The sequence below is a fragment of the Vigna unguiculata genome, chromosome 4 (genome assembly GCF_004118075.2).
Source record: "Vigna unguiculata cultivar IT97K-499-35 chromosome 4, ASM411807v1, whole genome shotgun sequence".
Lineage (NCBI taxonomy): Eukaryota > Viridiplantae > Streptophyta > Magnoliopsida > Fabales > Fabaceae > Vigna > Vigna unguiculata.
The window spans coordinates 3249938-3265765 of record NC_040282.1 but is presented as its reverse complement, the minus strand read 5'-3'; the positions used below and the strand labels follow the sequence as shown (position 1 = coordinate 3265765).

Genomic DNA, 15828 nt, shown 5'->3' with positions numbered 1-15828 from the left:
TTTAAAAAATAAACAAATTATAATTTAATAAACAAACTATTCATGTAATCTAAGAGTGCATTGGTGAAACCATTAGGATTTTTTTTTTTTGGTGTCGTCGAGATCGATACTAGGAACTTATGAAGTATTTAAGTTGAAAAAAAAAATACTGGGAACAGTATGTAAATATTTTATTTAATAATATATATTAAATATAATTTACATTTAAAAACATCAAATATATGTTTTTTAATGAAACTATTTTATCATTAAAATGTAATTTTAGCATTATTTTTTCACTAAAACCATGTATTATTAGGTTATATTATTTAAGGATTTACACATTAAGGATTAAATTTACTATGTTTTACATATTCAAGAATTAAATTGATTACTTATTTATTTATTTTAATCAATAAACTTATAAATAACTTAATATTTTAAAGGCAAATAGATGATGTGAGAGATTTTTCTCCCATTCTCGAAACATTTAGTTAGGTTAATTGAAATGGGCTCGCGCGTGGCTTTAAATGGGCTTTCTAGTATTCGTTTCTTTCATTTTCCCCCCATTTCTTCCAAACTAAGGATTTTCTAGCGCCAAACCTAACCCTCCTCTTCTGTTCAACACTGGGATTCCAGAGAGAGAAAGAGTGTGTGACAGAGAAATGAATGCTTCAATGAGGAAAAAGGTTCAAAGGAAGTGTAAGATAATAGGATACAATCTCAAAGTCGATGCTCTCGACGAGATCCTCTCCTTCGCATCTCACTTCGAAGGCAACGAGGACGAAGCAATCGATGTCCTCCTCAAAGAGCTCGAAAAATCTCGTAATCACTCTCTCTCTCTCTAACTTATTTATTCAATTTCGATTCTATTTCTGAAATGCTGAACAAATTGCAGTGAAATCCACCATAATCGACAAGGAGACAGTGCACCGTGTGGTGAGCCAACTGCTGGAAGTTGAGGCGGACGTGGAGGATAGCTCCGATCCTGGCACCAGCACTTCTTCCGCCTTGCGCGTTGTCGATGCGTTTGACTTCCCGAAGTATAAATACGACACTATCAGAAAGCAGTTCTACGAGTAAGGTTTTTCGTTCTAGTTTTTCCTTGTTTGGTTTGCTCTTAGGAATCGAAGGTTGGCGGGAAGTTCCTTTAACGTGATTTTTTTAAAAGAAATTTGAAGATGCATTTGCGGTTTTCATACAAGCGAAATAGAGCTTTACATTTAAAGGTACATCGATAAGTGAAATAAGAATGTTTAATAATTTGATTGCAAACTGAAAATATAACAGAAAATCGCAGCAAAAGCACTATTGAAAATTCGGTATGTTCTTTTTTTTTTTTCTGGGTTTTCTTTTATATTTGCCTTGTGATTGAATTGGAATGTACTAGCTTTGGTGGTTGTTGGTTTTATTGAACTCTTATTCCAGAAAATGGAAGCTTGGTGGAAAAAGAAGTTGGATATTTAACCAAAAGCTGGGGAAATAGATGTCATGTTGATGAGTTCTATCGTGTATTGTACGACTCATCATCTTCATCCTATTGCAGAGCATGTTGTAGTTTGATTGTATATTTTAGATGACCACAGTTAAGCAATTTATAAGTTTTTTTTGTTGGTTGTTGTCTTGCACTTGGACTTGATTAGGGCCATGCTTCTGTGTTTCTTGTTTTTGTTCCAGGCACACGGGCACCTTGTCTATTCACGGAGAAGCATCTGCAAAAGCAGCTTTGTACAGGGATAGGTTTCTGTTGTTGTCCCAGAGGCTCTCTCGTGACCAGCATTTTTCCAAACCTGCTTTTGAATCTGAATTTTCTCATTTCGGGAGTTGTGAGGTACTGTGGGTGTTTCAATTGGCTATGAAATCAATCTGTATGTCAGAGTTTATCCATGGTTGAGAATTGTGTTTTCAAATTCTTACATCCAGTTTTTCTTTTTGAGGAGAATTAACATGCGATTTTTTGTTATGCTGCATCAGATATCTCCTATTCAATCTCTGGTTGGGCAAACAGGTAGAAAATGGGTGATGGGCGTAATATCTCAGCTGGAAGATGGCCATTACTATTTGGAAGACCTTACAGCTGCAGTTAAAATTAACTTGTCCAGTGCAATATCCTTTAGCGTTTTGACAATATTTTCTTGTATATATTTTGTAAGAGCTATACAATTTCATTAAATGCTTTAAACTAAATTGCATTTTTCTTCCTTGAGAGATGCTTAAATCTAAGTAATCGAAGGACCTTGGTGCAAAGAGCTAAAAGTATAAATGTCATATTTTCATTAATTTTTTGCTGATTTTGTATGCTATAACTCATAACAGCTCAAATTTTACATGAGCTTGGATCTATAATCATCTGTTTCTTTGACTGGCAATACAAGATAACTACAGGACTCTTTTCAGAGAACACTATAGTTGTGGTTGAAGGGGAGATGCTCGTGGAGGGTATTTTTCAGGTTCTTGTTAGCACGCCCTTCTCATTATGTGCTTCGTGATATATTTATTTTGTAAAACTAATGTATCAATTATTTTGTAACTAAGAAAGCAATGATTTGTAAATTGTATCTATTATTTGGAGAATTTAAACTCGTCATATTTAGGAAAACAGAACTTCGCATATAAATATTAGGTAAACATCAAACAGGAAAAAATTATAGTTTTTGTACTCGAAAGATGCTAAAAGCTAAGGAATTAGTTACTTTAACTTCCGTTCTGGCATTCCAAAACCTATGTAAGAGGCTTAGGAAATTGTTGCCTATTTAACTTAAATCTTGATAAAAACTGCTTAAATTCCTGAGCTTGTTTGAGTTTTTTAATCACGAGAACTTAGACCAATTTATTCTGACTTCTGATATTTCCACTCTGATTTCTGCATAATCATTGCATTTTTTTTCTCTGCAGGTCTTAACATGTGGATTTCCTCCACTGGAGGATAGAGATAAGTCGCTGAAAGTACTTGCAGGGCATGACTTTTTTTGTGGTGGTACTTTAACGAAAGAGGAAACTGTATCCTTATGATGCCTTCCTTGTATTCAATTCATCAAGTTTATTATTATTATTATGAAACTTGAAGTTCTTATGGTATCATACTCCAATGAAATTGCATCTTTCCTAAACCTTTTTAATAGATTAGACTGGAAGAGATGGAGAAAAGAGCAGTAAATGACATGTTTGTCATACTTTCTGACGTTTGGCTAGACAATGAAGAGGTACTTTGCAACGTAGATTTGTTTCTCTTCTTTTCTTCATTTCCTCTAGCATCTTGTTATTAATATGAAACTTGATGTAATCTTGATGGTTTTTTTCCTAGAGAAGGCTTTGACAAAGCTAGAGACTGTTCTGGATGGTTTTGAGAGTGTGGAAGTGGTTCCTTCCTTATTTGTTTTCATGGGAAACTTCTGTTCTAGGCCATGTAACCTTTCATTTCATTCTTATTCGAGCCTCAGGTGAATTTCACTTCCTATGTTTGTATTTCATTCCGTAACAGTGATAACTAGAAGTCGGGAATTAGGATGTTGAATAGTTAGGCAGATCACATTATTTGATGTGTCATGTGTCATTATAATTAGTTTTAATAAAAGCATTGTTGTTACTACTTAAAAAGGGATATTTATTATTACGTAAGGATATAAATAATTAGAAAACTAATATGCAGAATGCAGTTTGGTAAGCTGGGGGAAATGATTGCTGCCCGTACACGGCTGAAAGAGCAGAGTAAATTCCTGTTCATCCCAGGTCCTGATGATGCAGGTATTGACATTGTTGATAGTTATTGCTCTCATCGCTATTTCCTTTATGCGTTATTCATCACTTTTAGCAACTTCTTCCAGGTCCTTCTACTGCTCTTCCTAGGTGCGCTCTACCAAAATATTTAACTGAAGAGCTCCAAAAGCACATACCCAATGCGATATTTTCAAGCAACCCTTGCAGGTTAACGTTACATTTAAATATTATTTCATGAGACATTCATTAATTGTGCATTTTGGGCTCGATAGTTGCTTGGGAAGCTGATTTTAACAACTTGCATCTGTTTGGCTACAGGGTCAAATTTTATACCCAAGAAATTGTATTTTTCCGCCAGGATATGCTGCATAGAATGCGTCGCTCATGTCTGATGTCTCCTTCTACGGAAGAAACTGATGATCTTTTCCAACATGTAGTTTTTCACTCGGGTGTTTTCTACTTTATTTTCTTATAGGTTTTAGTTTCTGGAATTTTTTACAATATTAGCTTCTAAAATCCAACTCACGAAATTTTGGTTTAAATTGCAGCTTGTTGCTACCATAACCCATCAAAGTCATCTCTGTCCACTGCCCCTAACTGTTCAACCTATCATTTGGAATTATGACCATTGTCTTTATCTTTATCCAACTCCTCACACGGTACTGCTCATATTTGAAATTTTGTTGTGGCAAAGATATTTAAATCATGTTAGGAACATACAAGTCTACTTTGCAAGCTGACTGCATATTCCAGTTTTTGGGTAGTGTCGGAAATGAAAGGTCGTAGATCAAATTTGCATGCAATACTGAATCTCTAAACTCATTTTCATTTTTTTTTCTTCATGGGGTATTTGTTAGAATGCAGTGGGTAAATTCTGGATATCTGTTTATCTTTGAGCCACTACATTTTTTAACTTAAGGGAATAGTATATTTGAATAGTTAAACTCTTGTTGTTTTGAGAGAGGAAAGCCAAAATTCACCCCCCCAAAACTGGAAGTATTAACAATTTTTTTATATCTTTACTGGTCTATTCTATTTGGCATTTCGCATCTCACATCTCTAGACCTTGAAATAATTCGTAATAAAGCAAGAAATGTTGACCGTAATCTGACATTTTCAAAAACGACTGGTTTACTTTATCTTGATTTGTCTCAAAGCCATAAAAGAATGTTCTTATGCTGATTATGTGTGGTTGTGATATCTTGATCCAGATAGTTTTGGGTGACAGAAGTCAGCAGAAAGCATTCAAGTACACAGGAATCACTTGTTTTAATACTGGTTCCTTCTCTATTGACAGCACGTTTGTGGCATATCGTCCCTGCTCTCAAGAAGTTGAATTGTCAGCCTTGTAGTAAACTTGGCATAGTTATTGTTGGTCTCATCCTCTGATCATTAGCATCTCGGACATGCGGGCTTTGCTATTCTTTCGTGAGACATACAACCATTAATAAAGCTGGAAATCTGGAATTGCTTCCTTTTCCACTTGAGAAGATTGAATTCACAGCCGTAAGCTGTAATTCTATTGTATCATATAAATTACATTGTTAACCAGGCAAAATTGTTGTATGGTAGGTGTCTGCTAATCTAGATCTAGTTGAAGCTGTGAATTTTTATGTAGATAGATACTACTTGTTAGTGCATACTACAGAAGATGTGTTTTATATATATAGACTTAGCTACGATATGTAATTGTTGAGTTATCAACCAATTATTTCATGATTTGTTCACAGGCATAGCTTGGTAACAGACTCATCAATTTCCATCATCCTCATAATTTTCAAGCTTTCCAGTATGCATGTTATGTTCTTATTCCTAGTTTGAAAGTTTTGATTATTCTTCCGATGAATTGTTTTGTTACACTAGTTTTTTCGGACATGGCGATGCTACCAGCTTACGTCTTCTTTCCTTTGAAGGCCACGTGGGTTCTCATGTATTGAGTATTATTACAAGGTGAATATTCTTTTTCCAGCTGTATTTTTCATTGACAAGACTAGGATTCGAATCCGATCAATTTGGACGTGGTTAAGTAATTGTAGGTTCTCTTGGATAATGTATATTTTGTTTATCGTACATATTTAAAATGAGCATTTTTATAGAATGGTTGAATTAAATAGTTGATCATTCTCATGTGGTCTGGGTTCAATCCTAGTGAAATGAATTTCAGCTTGAACGTTATACCAATAGGTAGACGACCATGACATAATTTCCATCAACATCGTCACTATGAAAAGATAATTCTCAAGCTTTCCGGGTTGTTTTGATTAGTAGTTTCAAAGTTATGCTAATTAACAATTTCGGTGAGTATTACTCCCGAGTTTTGCATTCATGTCTATGACGAGTAAAATAATTTAATATCTTCGTTTTATTAAATCAAGAAAAATCATAAATGTATTTCGTTACTTAAAATTAAGAATAATTCTCTATCAGATGCGTATAACAAGGATCAGAATAAAGGGTGGATTGTTCTTATGAAAAATTGTCCCCTAAGAGAAACCAACAAGGGAAACTAGTCCCCCATAGCTTCATTCCGAGGACTGATTTTTATCACATAATGAATAATTTAAGACAAAAAAATAATAAATTTAATGTTTCTTTGAAAATTTAGCACAACACTTAATATAGTTTTTTTTCGTGTTAAATCACCCCTTAATGGAGTATTATTTTCTAGAACAAACCATTCCGTTTATATTTTGAATTTTAATCAGATCAATGTATTCTGAACAAGTTTAATCCTCCGAGTAATTGATTGATTAGTTTTACAGTTTGACAGTAATTCGAGATTGTGACTGCAGGAAGAGATTTTGGTGGCAAGAAAATCCTAGAAGAGATGCAGCAGAGGATACATGATATACAATGTAATGGTAGTACTGCTGCTCATTAGTGACAATTTATTTCTCTAGCTTTTAGCCTTTTTGTTGCAGTGACACCTTGCAATACTGCAAATGTTGAAGCATGACGCAGTCAAAAGCCGATACCTAAAAAACAGAATCCTTTGTAAGTAGTAGCTAAGCTAAATTTTACACATTTGATTGAACATGCTGACCAGAGAATCTCATAATCATTGCCAGCGATAAAATCAGTAGGCTTGCAAAAAGCCCCATGAATAACATGCAACAATCTAGTCCAGACCACGAAAAACCTATTATGGAACACTATCTAACCCCAATCCTGACTTTCATTTTCAGATGCTGCACACAAGAACAGCTGCATATAGTGAAAGGGGATGTTGCCATAGCCACAAGCTGAAAAGCAAGCACTTTACACCTCCACCTATGTGAAACAAGGATCAAAACTGTTCCGAGAGAAAAATGGTTCAAACTTCCTTCATTACTTGGAATACATGGTGACAGAATATCGCTCGGCACACTGAATTTACCAGTCTTCATTTCACAAATGGCACCCCTGACCCCACTCTTTGAGCATATCGCTCATACTCTCTTCCAAAAAACTGCCTCAAAAAGAATTCTTCGTAAGGTATTCGCTTGGCGAAAAAACGCCAGACAACAGCTGCAAATGCAATAGTTGATATGGGATTGCAAAGCATTATTTGAGTACCAACAGACCAAACTAGAAACCCACAGTACCCTGGATGACGAATATATCCATATATACCATGGGTAATCAGCTTGTGATCATTGTCGTGGTATATCTTTATAAGATGTGTAAAAGCTTTCCAAGCTGTCAAAATTCCCATCTTCCTTATAATCTCCCCAATCACAACCAGTGCCAGACCCAAGTCACTGATCACCCAGTGTTCCTTCATCTCAGGTACCAAAACAATCTCAATGCTGTATTCAAGCACCGAAAAGATCATCGCCAGAACGTAGTGTTTGCTAAGCAAAAGCGACCTCAGAGTTATATTTGATCTCCCATGAATGATAGCTGCTAGAAAATACTCAGAACTGTGAAAGAAGACAATTGCAAAGAACATTTGAGATAACTGTCTGCAAGCCGTGTAGCTAAGGATTTCTGTCATTTTGTTCAAACAGAGTCAATCAGTTATAGCTTGTTTGCAGTCTGGTTAGTTTAAATGTAATTTGATATGCCACAAAAAGACTTGGCTGATGAGGTACAAGTCAGACCTGAAAAATGCAATTTGTAATGTAAAATCAGTATTGGAAATTCAATTCCATCACCAAGAAAATGCTTCAAGTAGGGCATCTGTAAAAAATTAGATAAGGATGGATCAAAACAATAGAGTTAATTCTCAAACAATAAATTCTGGGTTTGTTTCAATGAAGACAGGATCTTTTAAGATAAACTTCTGCAAAACCACTTGCATGAAAAAAAAAAAATGCGTATGTTAAAAATCAACTTCTGGAGAAGTTAGTGTGATAGAATATTTGCAATGCATGTACCCACTTTAGTTTTTAACTTCAATTTTTCTTCTCCTATAAGTGTTTCTGGAGTAGTTTATGCAAAATATAAAGACACAGGTTCCAAATTCAGAATACTGTCATGGTGTTTGGAGGGCATTACCACGATTATCAACAGATTCTTAAGCCAGATAAATTGTAACAGAGGAAACCAAACCTTACTCCACAAGGAAGGGTTGCATGAACAGATCAAACAACAATACACGATTCTATGAAAGAAAAATATATTTTTCAACATATGTCATGCCATAATATTCAATCACAACCACCAACAAAAGAAAAGGGCTCTCTATAAAGTGCCCAACCAACTTAGAACTTCGTCAAATATTCATGACAAGCTAAATAAATCAACTTTCAAATTTCAGTAGCATCAATTTCTACTTTTACCTCGTTCTTTCGGTAAAAAAAACATCGTTTCCTAGAAATTAACAAGGGTTATCTAAAACAGCTTTAAAAAATGAAATTACCCACAAATTTACAGTATAATCACGACAACACATCACATGAATTAACCAAAAATGCACACGCCAATTATCAACACGATAACAGCACTTCCACAATAGGTGAATGAATAAAAAACAAAAGTAATCTATTTCATAGTCACTACTGTATAACGAATACCCTAGACCCTTGCCAATTCCCAGAATTATAGTTGATTAAAATATATAATGAAAAGAAAAAAGAAAGAAAGAAAAGGTGCCTAAGAACCTAAACAACAAAAAGAAGAGAAAAAGGAATTTCAACAGGTATCTGGTATAAAAATCGAAACTTCCAGATTCGTACCTTGTCGGAAATGTTCGAATCGCAACCTGGTAGAAAATGAACCATGGCGAGTGGGGGAGAATTGGAGCCAAATAACTGTTGAAAACCCTAATTCAGGAACAAGAAGATGACTTGCACAAGCTTAATGGTCACATACCATTTATTTAGAAATAGGTTTCTTTTTTTGCACTTTCTTATAATTTTTTTTCCTAATATAACTCTTGAAATCTTTTGTCGTATGTTACATGTGTAAGTAAGAGTAATATTTCCGAAATATATATGTGTGTAGTATTTATTTAGAAAATATACACATGCCTTAAGTTCATTTTTAAATATTTAATAGCATATCAAATATGATTTATTAAATTCAAGTAAAATTATTAAATATATTTTAAATAATAATAGATCCTAGATCAATAGGAAGGTTTGCAAAATCAATGACTGAGTTCTTCAGACTTTGATTACATGCAATCGGCACTGACTTGTCAATATTTCAAGACCTTTTACATTTTTCAAATAACTCTAAGCTAGATTGATCAAGTAAATTCTTAAAAGCATTAATACCAAAACAAATATTTGAACGAATCATTTGCAACAAAACCATGTTGGCTGTGATAAATAAAAGGCTAAAATTCATATTCATTCATCATATTCAATAAAAGGCTAATTCTTTTAAAATATTAATTAATCATTATCTTAACACGATATATTATTGTCGGGATATTATTTCAGTTTTATTTATAAATATGTATATAATGACTGTTATCACATAGGATTCTTCTCTTTTGCGTATAAAATAATTCATATTTCTATTTTAACTTTATAGTATAATTGTTGTTAACCATTTTTTTTAAGAATAATTATTATTTTGAAATTTGATGAATAATTTTTTTTTTCTCTGTTTTCTTTCTCCGTCATACCTATATCCAATAATTTTGTGTCAAAATTTGAAATGAGATTCATATAATACAACCTTTATCTTCCCTGCGGCAAAGAAAGGAGTCCTAATGAAACGGTCTTAAATTAAAATTAAAGATGACAATTTGGGGCGGCCCCACCAGCACCTGGCCTATAGGCCCACACAATATTTCTTTTGGGCCTCCATGTTTCTTTGTTGGGCTTGCTATGTTTGTCATCTGTGACTCCATTTATTTCAATCCTCTTTCTATCATTTGCCACAACACTCAAGAACCCACACAATACGTCACACCATCCAACAATGTTGTGTTATCTATTACCAAATTTTCTGTTACCTAAAATAATCTGAAGTATCACCTACCTATTCTTTTACATAGCCCATTTTAAACATATATCTTCAGCATCAGGTAAAAGTCAATCAACCGCTGATTAAAATTTTAATTATTGTGACTCATAATAATCAAAATTTAATTCAATAACTAAACAATCTTAACACAACAAAACAAAAGCTACTGGTGATTCTCCATGAATAAAGAACAGTTTTATATGGCAAGTGATGGATGTACGTGTACATCAGGTGTACAGATCACTTTTGATTTTGTTAAAATTATTATTGAGTATCTGAAAAAAAATATTTTGTTCTCTAATTTTATGTATTTTAACTTGTTGACCGCTATCCTACAATAGACTTATGTTTGTATTTAAGAGTATACAAATACATCACTTAATTTGTCCTTACAGATCTTAGATTTGTCACTTATTACTGACTCATTTCGTTATGATCTACTTTTGTTACATAAGTCATTATTAAAAAATATATATTTTCTGCTAATTTTGTTTTGAAAATTTTTTTATATGGAATACTTATAAATTTTGTTATGAAAAAAAATTAATTTTTTTGTAAAATATTTTATATAAAAACACTTTTCGTAACAAATTTTGTATAAAATACCTACGAATTTTATAATTTTGTAAGAAATAGTTACCTATGAAAGAATTACCTGTTAATTCAAATTCTTAGAAAGAATAGCAAAAAAATATCTTTTCTTACAATTTTTTTTAACAGATTTATAAAAAAAATTCTATGTAATATAAGAATTTTTAGTAATGAGTTATCCCCGGTTGAGTGCACGTTTGGTTTCTTCCAATTTGTAAGGTAGAAAATAGTTATTAGTTAGAGATTATATGATAAAATATCTAATCAGATAATGTTATCGTTTGAAGATTTTAACGCAAAAAAGTAAATATTGGATGCAACGGATGAGGTGTACAGTTTGACAGCACTTAGGATCATTAAACTGCACTATGAGTTTGTAGTCAAAGATAATGTGATGAATATAAGCTTTGTTTCAGTGCATGCATGATAGGAATTACAGACAAGTCTCACAAAAGTAAATTTTCAATACACTGCGTAAGAACTTTTGTATTTAGTATTATTGAACTTTGACTGCTATATGATATCAGAACAAAAATATCCCTCAGGATCACAGTATAAATCCGTGAACATTCCTTCATCTGCGTTCTAGGTTTCAATAATTTCTCCCTTTGTGCTTTCCAACATGGCATAGAATTCAATTTCAAGTTCCTAACATGTGGAAAATAATGTTTGGTGAACAAGTTCGTGGAACAAATTCAGTGACTGCAACACTGTATCTGATGTTAACATCAGCATGATTATCCTAGTGGGGTTGTTACAAAGAAATTGAGCTTTCTATGACTCCAATATATATATTACAAAGAAATTGTTGCAATCATGCTAAACCTGTTATTTCATCACTCAACACTTAAGGCTAAAGATATGGTCATAATGGAGTTTATATGTTCTATATGCTACTCATAAATTTCATTACTTTCTGTTAACTACAAATCTTACACAACAGTGGGAGTTCCTTATTTAATGGAACAGTTCTTTTTCTCATATTTGGGTTGTTACACGTCACTGTGTGCTTATATCATTATAATAAATAAATAAATAAATAAATATATATATATATATATATATATATATATATATATATATATATATATATATAGTGATTAAAATTACAAAGGTGTTATATTCCCGTCAGTCGATGTATAGACCTATAGAATGTAAACCTGTCCTACATGGACATTGATATCTCTGTCCTATACCTAATATCCATAACCTTATAAGTAAGTTGCACTCAATATAGTGCATTCATTTAATCTTCATTTCACTAGCAAGCTTTTTTTTACTATTAGTTAATTAAATGCAGATCAATCAAAATAACGATGAAAGAGACAACCATGTGATATTTCTAAGTTAAAAATGGAACTAGAGATGTAGGAAGTGGGAAAATTGAGGTCCAACTATATGATGGGTGGGTGCACCATTCTTGGGTCATGACATGATAAAAAGGAAATTCCTTACAACATTTAGAAAGTTGGTTTTCAGTTTTCAGCATTCAGAAACAGTTCGTTGGTGGATATAACTTCCTAAAACAGAAACACTTTCTTCTACATTTAGGTGACTGCATCAAATCAAAACATCTGAACCAAGCAGGGAAAATGAAACATAGTTTTAGTTCAACAAAATGTGTTCTTTTCCCTTAATCTTTTTTGTTTTCTTTGATAATTACAAAGGGTAACTTTCTTTGTTTTATTATTCAAAATTATATGTATTTTCTTTTAATATTGTTAGAGATTTCACATTAACCATTAACCAGAGATAAGACAAGTTAAATCTTATCTTATAAACCGGTTTTGTAAGGTTAAATTAGGCTTAAAATCCATTTTTTTAATATGGTATGTCATGAGTTAGAGTCTATTATGACGAAATTTGTTTGTTGGTGTTAGGATTTAGCCATTAGTCAAAGCGCAACTTTTTTTACTTAAGAGTGTAACACAAGTCCAAGTGTCACGATTCATTTGATTGTGACCCAATCCATTTGGACTCTGTCACGGGACAATCAATGCCACATGCAACGGTTAGATTTATCATGTCACCTATATAAGTGAATGCAAACATCATCTTACAAGTCGATTTAACAAATATATTACATAAAAGCTGACACATAATAATCTAAATATTGAAAGAGTGAGTTTTATGTATGATTCATTTCAATGAAGATTGTCATCTGAAGAAGATATCTGCAATGTTTAAGAAAATTGAGTTAACAAAAATTTCTTAGGGGACAAGGAAGTTATGTTCTGGTTTGGTAGGTGATGTCAATGTAAGGTTGATAAAAAATTGAAGTGGTGAGAAGTATATTCTCTCCTAAAAAGCAAAGAATGACTGTAGAGTTTTCTGAGTTGATGAACCGGCATGGATAATCTTTGAGCAGAAGCTTGAGCATTTAAGCATCACAATCTACATTGACCTGAATTTGGGATTTGTTAATTAATTGGTTGGAATGAAAAAAGAAGGATGAAAAGTTATTAATTTGGTCTCCATTTGGTTGTTATGTTTGTTGATGAGTTATGTTCCTTGTTAGGAGAGACTAATGACAGAAGAAAGTCCTATAATGATATTTCTAAAATTAGCATGGAAGTACATCAGAATTGAAGTTCTGGTACTACCAAAACCAATTCCATGTAGCAGCAAAGTTGCCACACTTTATAAGGAAAAAAAAAAAAAGTAGGTAAAACAGGTGAACAGTCAATAATCTACTTTCTTCATGAAAGTTCAGACTATTCCATATACATACTCTATCACTCTGCCATGTGTATATCTATATATCTATCTATATATATACAGATGTAAATACTATAAGTTGATGAAGGAAATTATATGAGCATGATAATATGTAATTGAGAATGATTATAATTATATGAAGTTTTTATGAAGAGAATGTTATGTTGTTATGTGGAAGGAAGAGAAATTAGGTTGAAGTGTGTGTGATGAGAGAGAGAGAGAGAGAGAGAGAGAGGGTTTTGTTGAGATTTGAAGAAAACGGCTAAAGAGAAATGTTTTGGAGAAGAGAAGGTGGGTGAAAGATTTAGGTCACTTTTTAAAGAAGCAATAATTGTGGAAGAAGAGGGAAAGTTAGGCCAACGGTCAAAACTCTCATTAAATATAACGGAATGTTTACCTTCACTTTAAGTCTTTTGTATGTGCCCTAAATCACATCTTACATTATTTTATTATTATTATTATTAATATAACTTAACTCTTATCCATAATTATTTTTCAAATTCAGATTGTCTACTCAATTTTTTTTTTGTTTCCTATGTTAAAAATTGTATGGTAAAAACTATTTTAATATATTTTCAAAAATTAAAATCAGTGACCATTTTAAAAAATCACAGCAGAGAAACAACATAAAAAACAAATAAATAATTCACATTCCTATTTTTCATATTATCATCTTGTTACACAAAATTTATGAAAACAAAAATAAAATTGCTTAATTAAGTTTTAATTCATGACATATTTGGATATTTTTAATTCATTTATTATTATTATTTTTAATCTCCATACTTAAAATTTGTATATTTTTAATAGAATTTTTGTTATTATATATATATATATATATATATATATATATATATTATCTTAATTGGTGATATAATTTTTTTTATTTCATCAGCTTGTTTACTTCCTCTCGTATTATATTGTTAATATAATGTTGATATTGTGATGATTTATACTGCTTTTATTAAGAATTAACCAAAATGATCCCATCAATGACATTTATTTTTTAATTAAAAATATGTTTGATAACGAAATTATCATACTTCCAATTCCATATCAACTCTGCTGTCTATATTTGTTCGAAATTTATGATTGAATACAAATTTTGCTTAAATAAATTGCTTACAAAATTTACTCTAGAAATAACCTATTTTTATTATTAGAGAAAAATACTTGGATATGAGATTTTTGTGTCCGTAATATAGTTTGATCCCTTGTTCTATTCTACCCAAATTATTTTCTTTTAAAAAATATATGTAGACTCTTAAAAATCAACATATACACTACCCTACATATTAATTACCTCAGGTAATTTTAATTAATTAGCTAATCAGCCACAAACTTATTCAATTCACTATCAATGAACGTGGGTTTTTAGTTTTTTATATTTTCAATATAATTTTAAAGCAAAATGTTTTTGGCGAAAAAACCTTTTAATTTCAATTTTGAATTACTATTCTACATTTATTTCCAAAATCAAGAAAAATGAGTTCAGCTTTTACTTTTAGAAGACACTTTATTACAAATAGCATCGGCATACATAAATGCCTTCAAAAAATTTTAATAAAATAAATATTCATAGATCTAAAAAACTTATGATAATTTTAAATTTTTTAAAACATATATATACTAGTAAACATAATTTTTTACTTGGATATCTATATATATATTACTATTTGATTATAAAAGGTGCTATGGATTAAATATACTTTTAATGAGTCTAAATTTGTTATGGAAATTTCGTTTTTATCGCTTTGTTGTGTCTTTAAAACATACTAATTATTGTGATGAGTGATTAATTAACATGATCAATGTTATGTGTGAATATAGAAAGAATTGTAATTAAAAAGCAATTTAAATAAAATATTAAGGAGTTGTTGGAACCTGTTTATCAAGAAAAGGGAGTAATTATGAACACTAATTTAGTCAATTAACACATTCTCAATCACTTCTTAACCGAATTGTGGCACCTATTTATCAAATATAATCATTTTCAATTTTCTCTAAACTATATATATAATAAACATCATTTTCCATGGTGGGTTACACCATATATTGGTCAGATATCCATGTACAGTTGATACATGTTTTAAACAAATTTCACGAATAAGTTTTGTAACATAACTTTTCTATTAGCTTTCTTAAATTAAGTTTTTGTTTCTTTTCAAGTAAATATTGAAATATCTCACTTTATAGGTTGTGCAACATGGAGTGAAATATAAACAAATAATATAGATCTCCAGACAGTGAAAGGACGTTTAAAAATGAAAAAAAAAAATTATAGCAAGATTAGAGATATTATTTTTTTAGCTTTATCTTTATTTCATTGATATAAAAAATTTTACTTTTTCATGTTTTTATCCATATAAATAGATTTTTTTTAATATACTATCTTTTTTCTTTTTCATATTTTTCTATATA

The 15828-nt window shown here is 31.4% G+C and overlaps 2 protein-coding genes across 3 annotated transcripts; one reads left to right on the top strand and one right to left on the bottom strand.

Moving 5' to 3' along the window:
* The first annotated feature begins 542 nt into the window (after window positions 1–542).
* Window positions 543–5423, top strand: LOC114181980 (DNA polymerase epsilon subunit B). Its single transcript, XM_028068708.1, has 13 exons — window positions 543–804; window positions 878–1058; window positions 1657–1810; window positions 1954–2085; window positions 2352–2429; window positions 2875–2979; window positions 3102–3182; window positions 3289–3419; window positions 3629–3723; window positions 3804–3903; window positions 4015–4129; window positions 4245–4355; window positions 4908–5423. The coding sequence occupies exons 1-13, from the start codon at window positions 645–647 to the stop codon at window positions 5046–5048; spliced, it is 1584 nt and encodes a 527-aa protein (XP_027924509.1). The 5' UTR covers window positions 543–644; the 3' UTR covers window positions 5049–5423.
* A 987-nt stretch (window positions 5424–6410) lies between these two features.
* Window positions 6411–9033, bottom strand: LOC114181981 (protein-S-isoprenylcysteine O-methyltransferase B-like). Of its 2 annotated transcripts, XM_028068709.1 has the most exons (3): window positions 8856–9033; window positions 7779–7857; window positions 6411–7665 (listed from the first exon to the last, which is right to left on the bottom strand). In XM_028068709.1, exons 1-3 carry the CDS (start codon window positions 8898–8900, stop codon window positions 7079–7081), a joined length of 711 nt encoding a protein of 236 aa, XP_027924510.1. In that variant the 5' UTR covers window positions 8901–9033; the 3' UTR covers window positions 6411–7078. The 2 variants fall into 2 exon arrangements, with proteins under 2 accessions (XP_027924510.1, XP_027924511.1); XM_028068710.1 differs by lacking the exon at window positions 7779–7857 and having other exon boundaries at window positions 6411–7778; window positions 8856–9024.
* Window positions 9034–15828: the final 6795 nt, after the last annotated feature.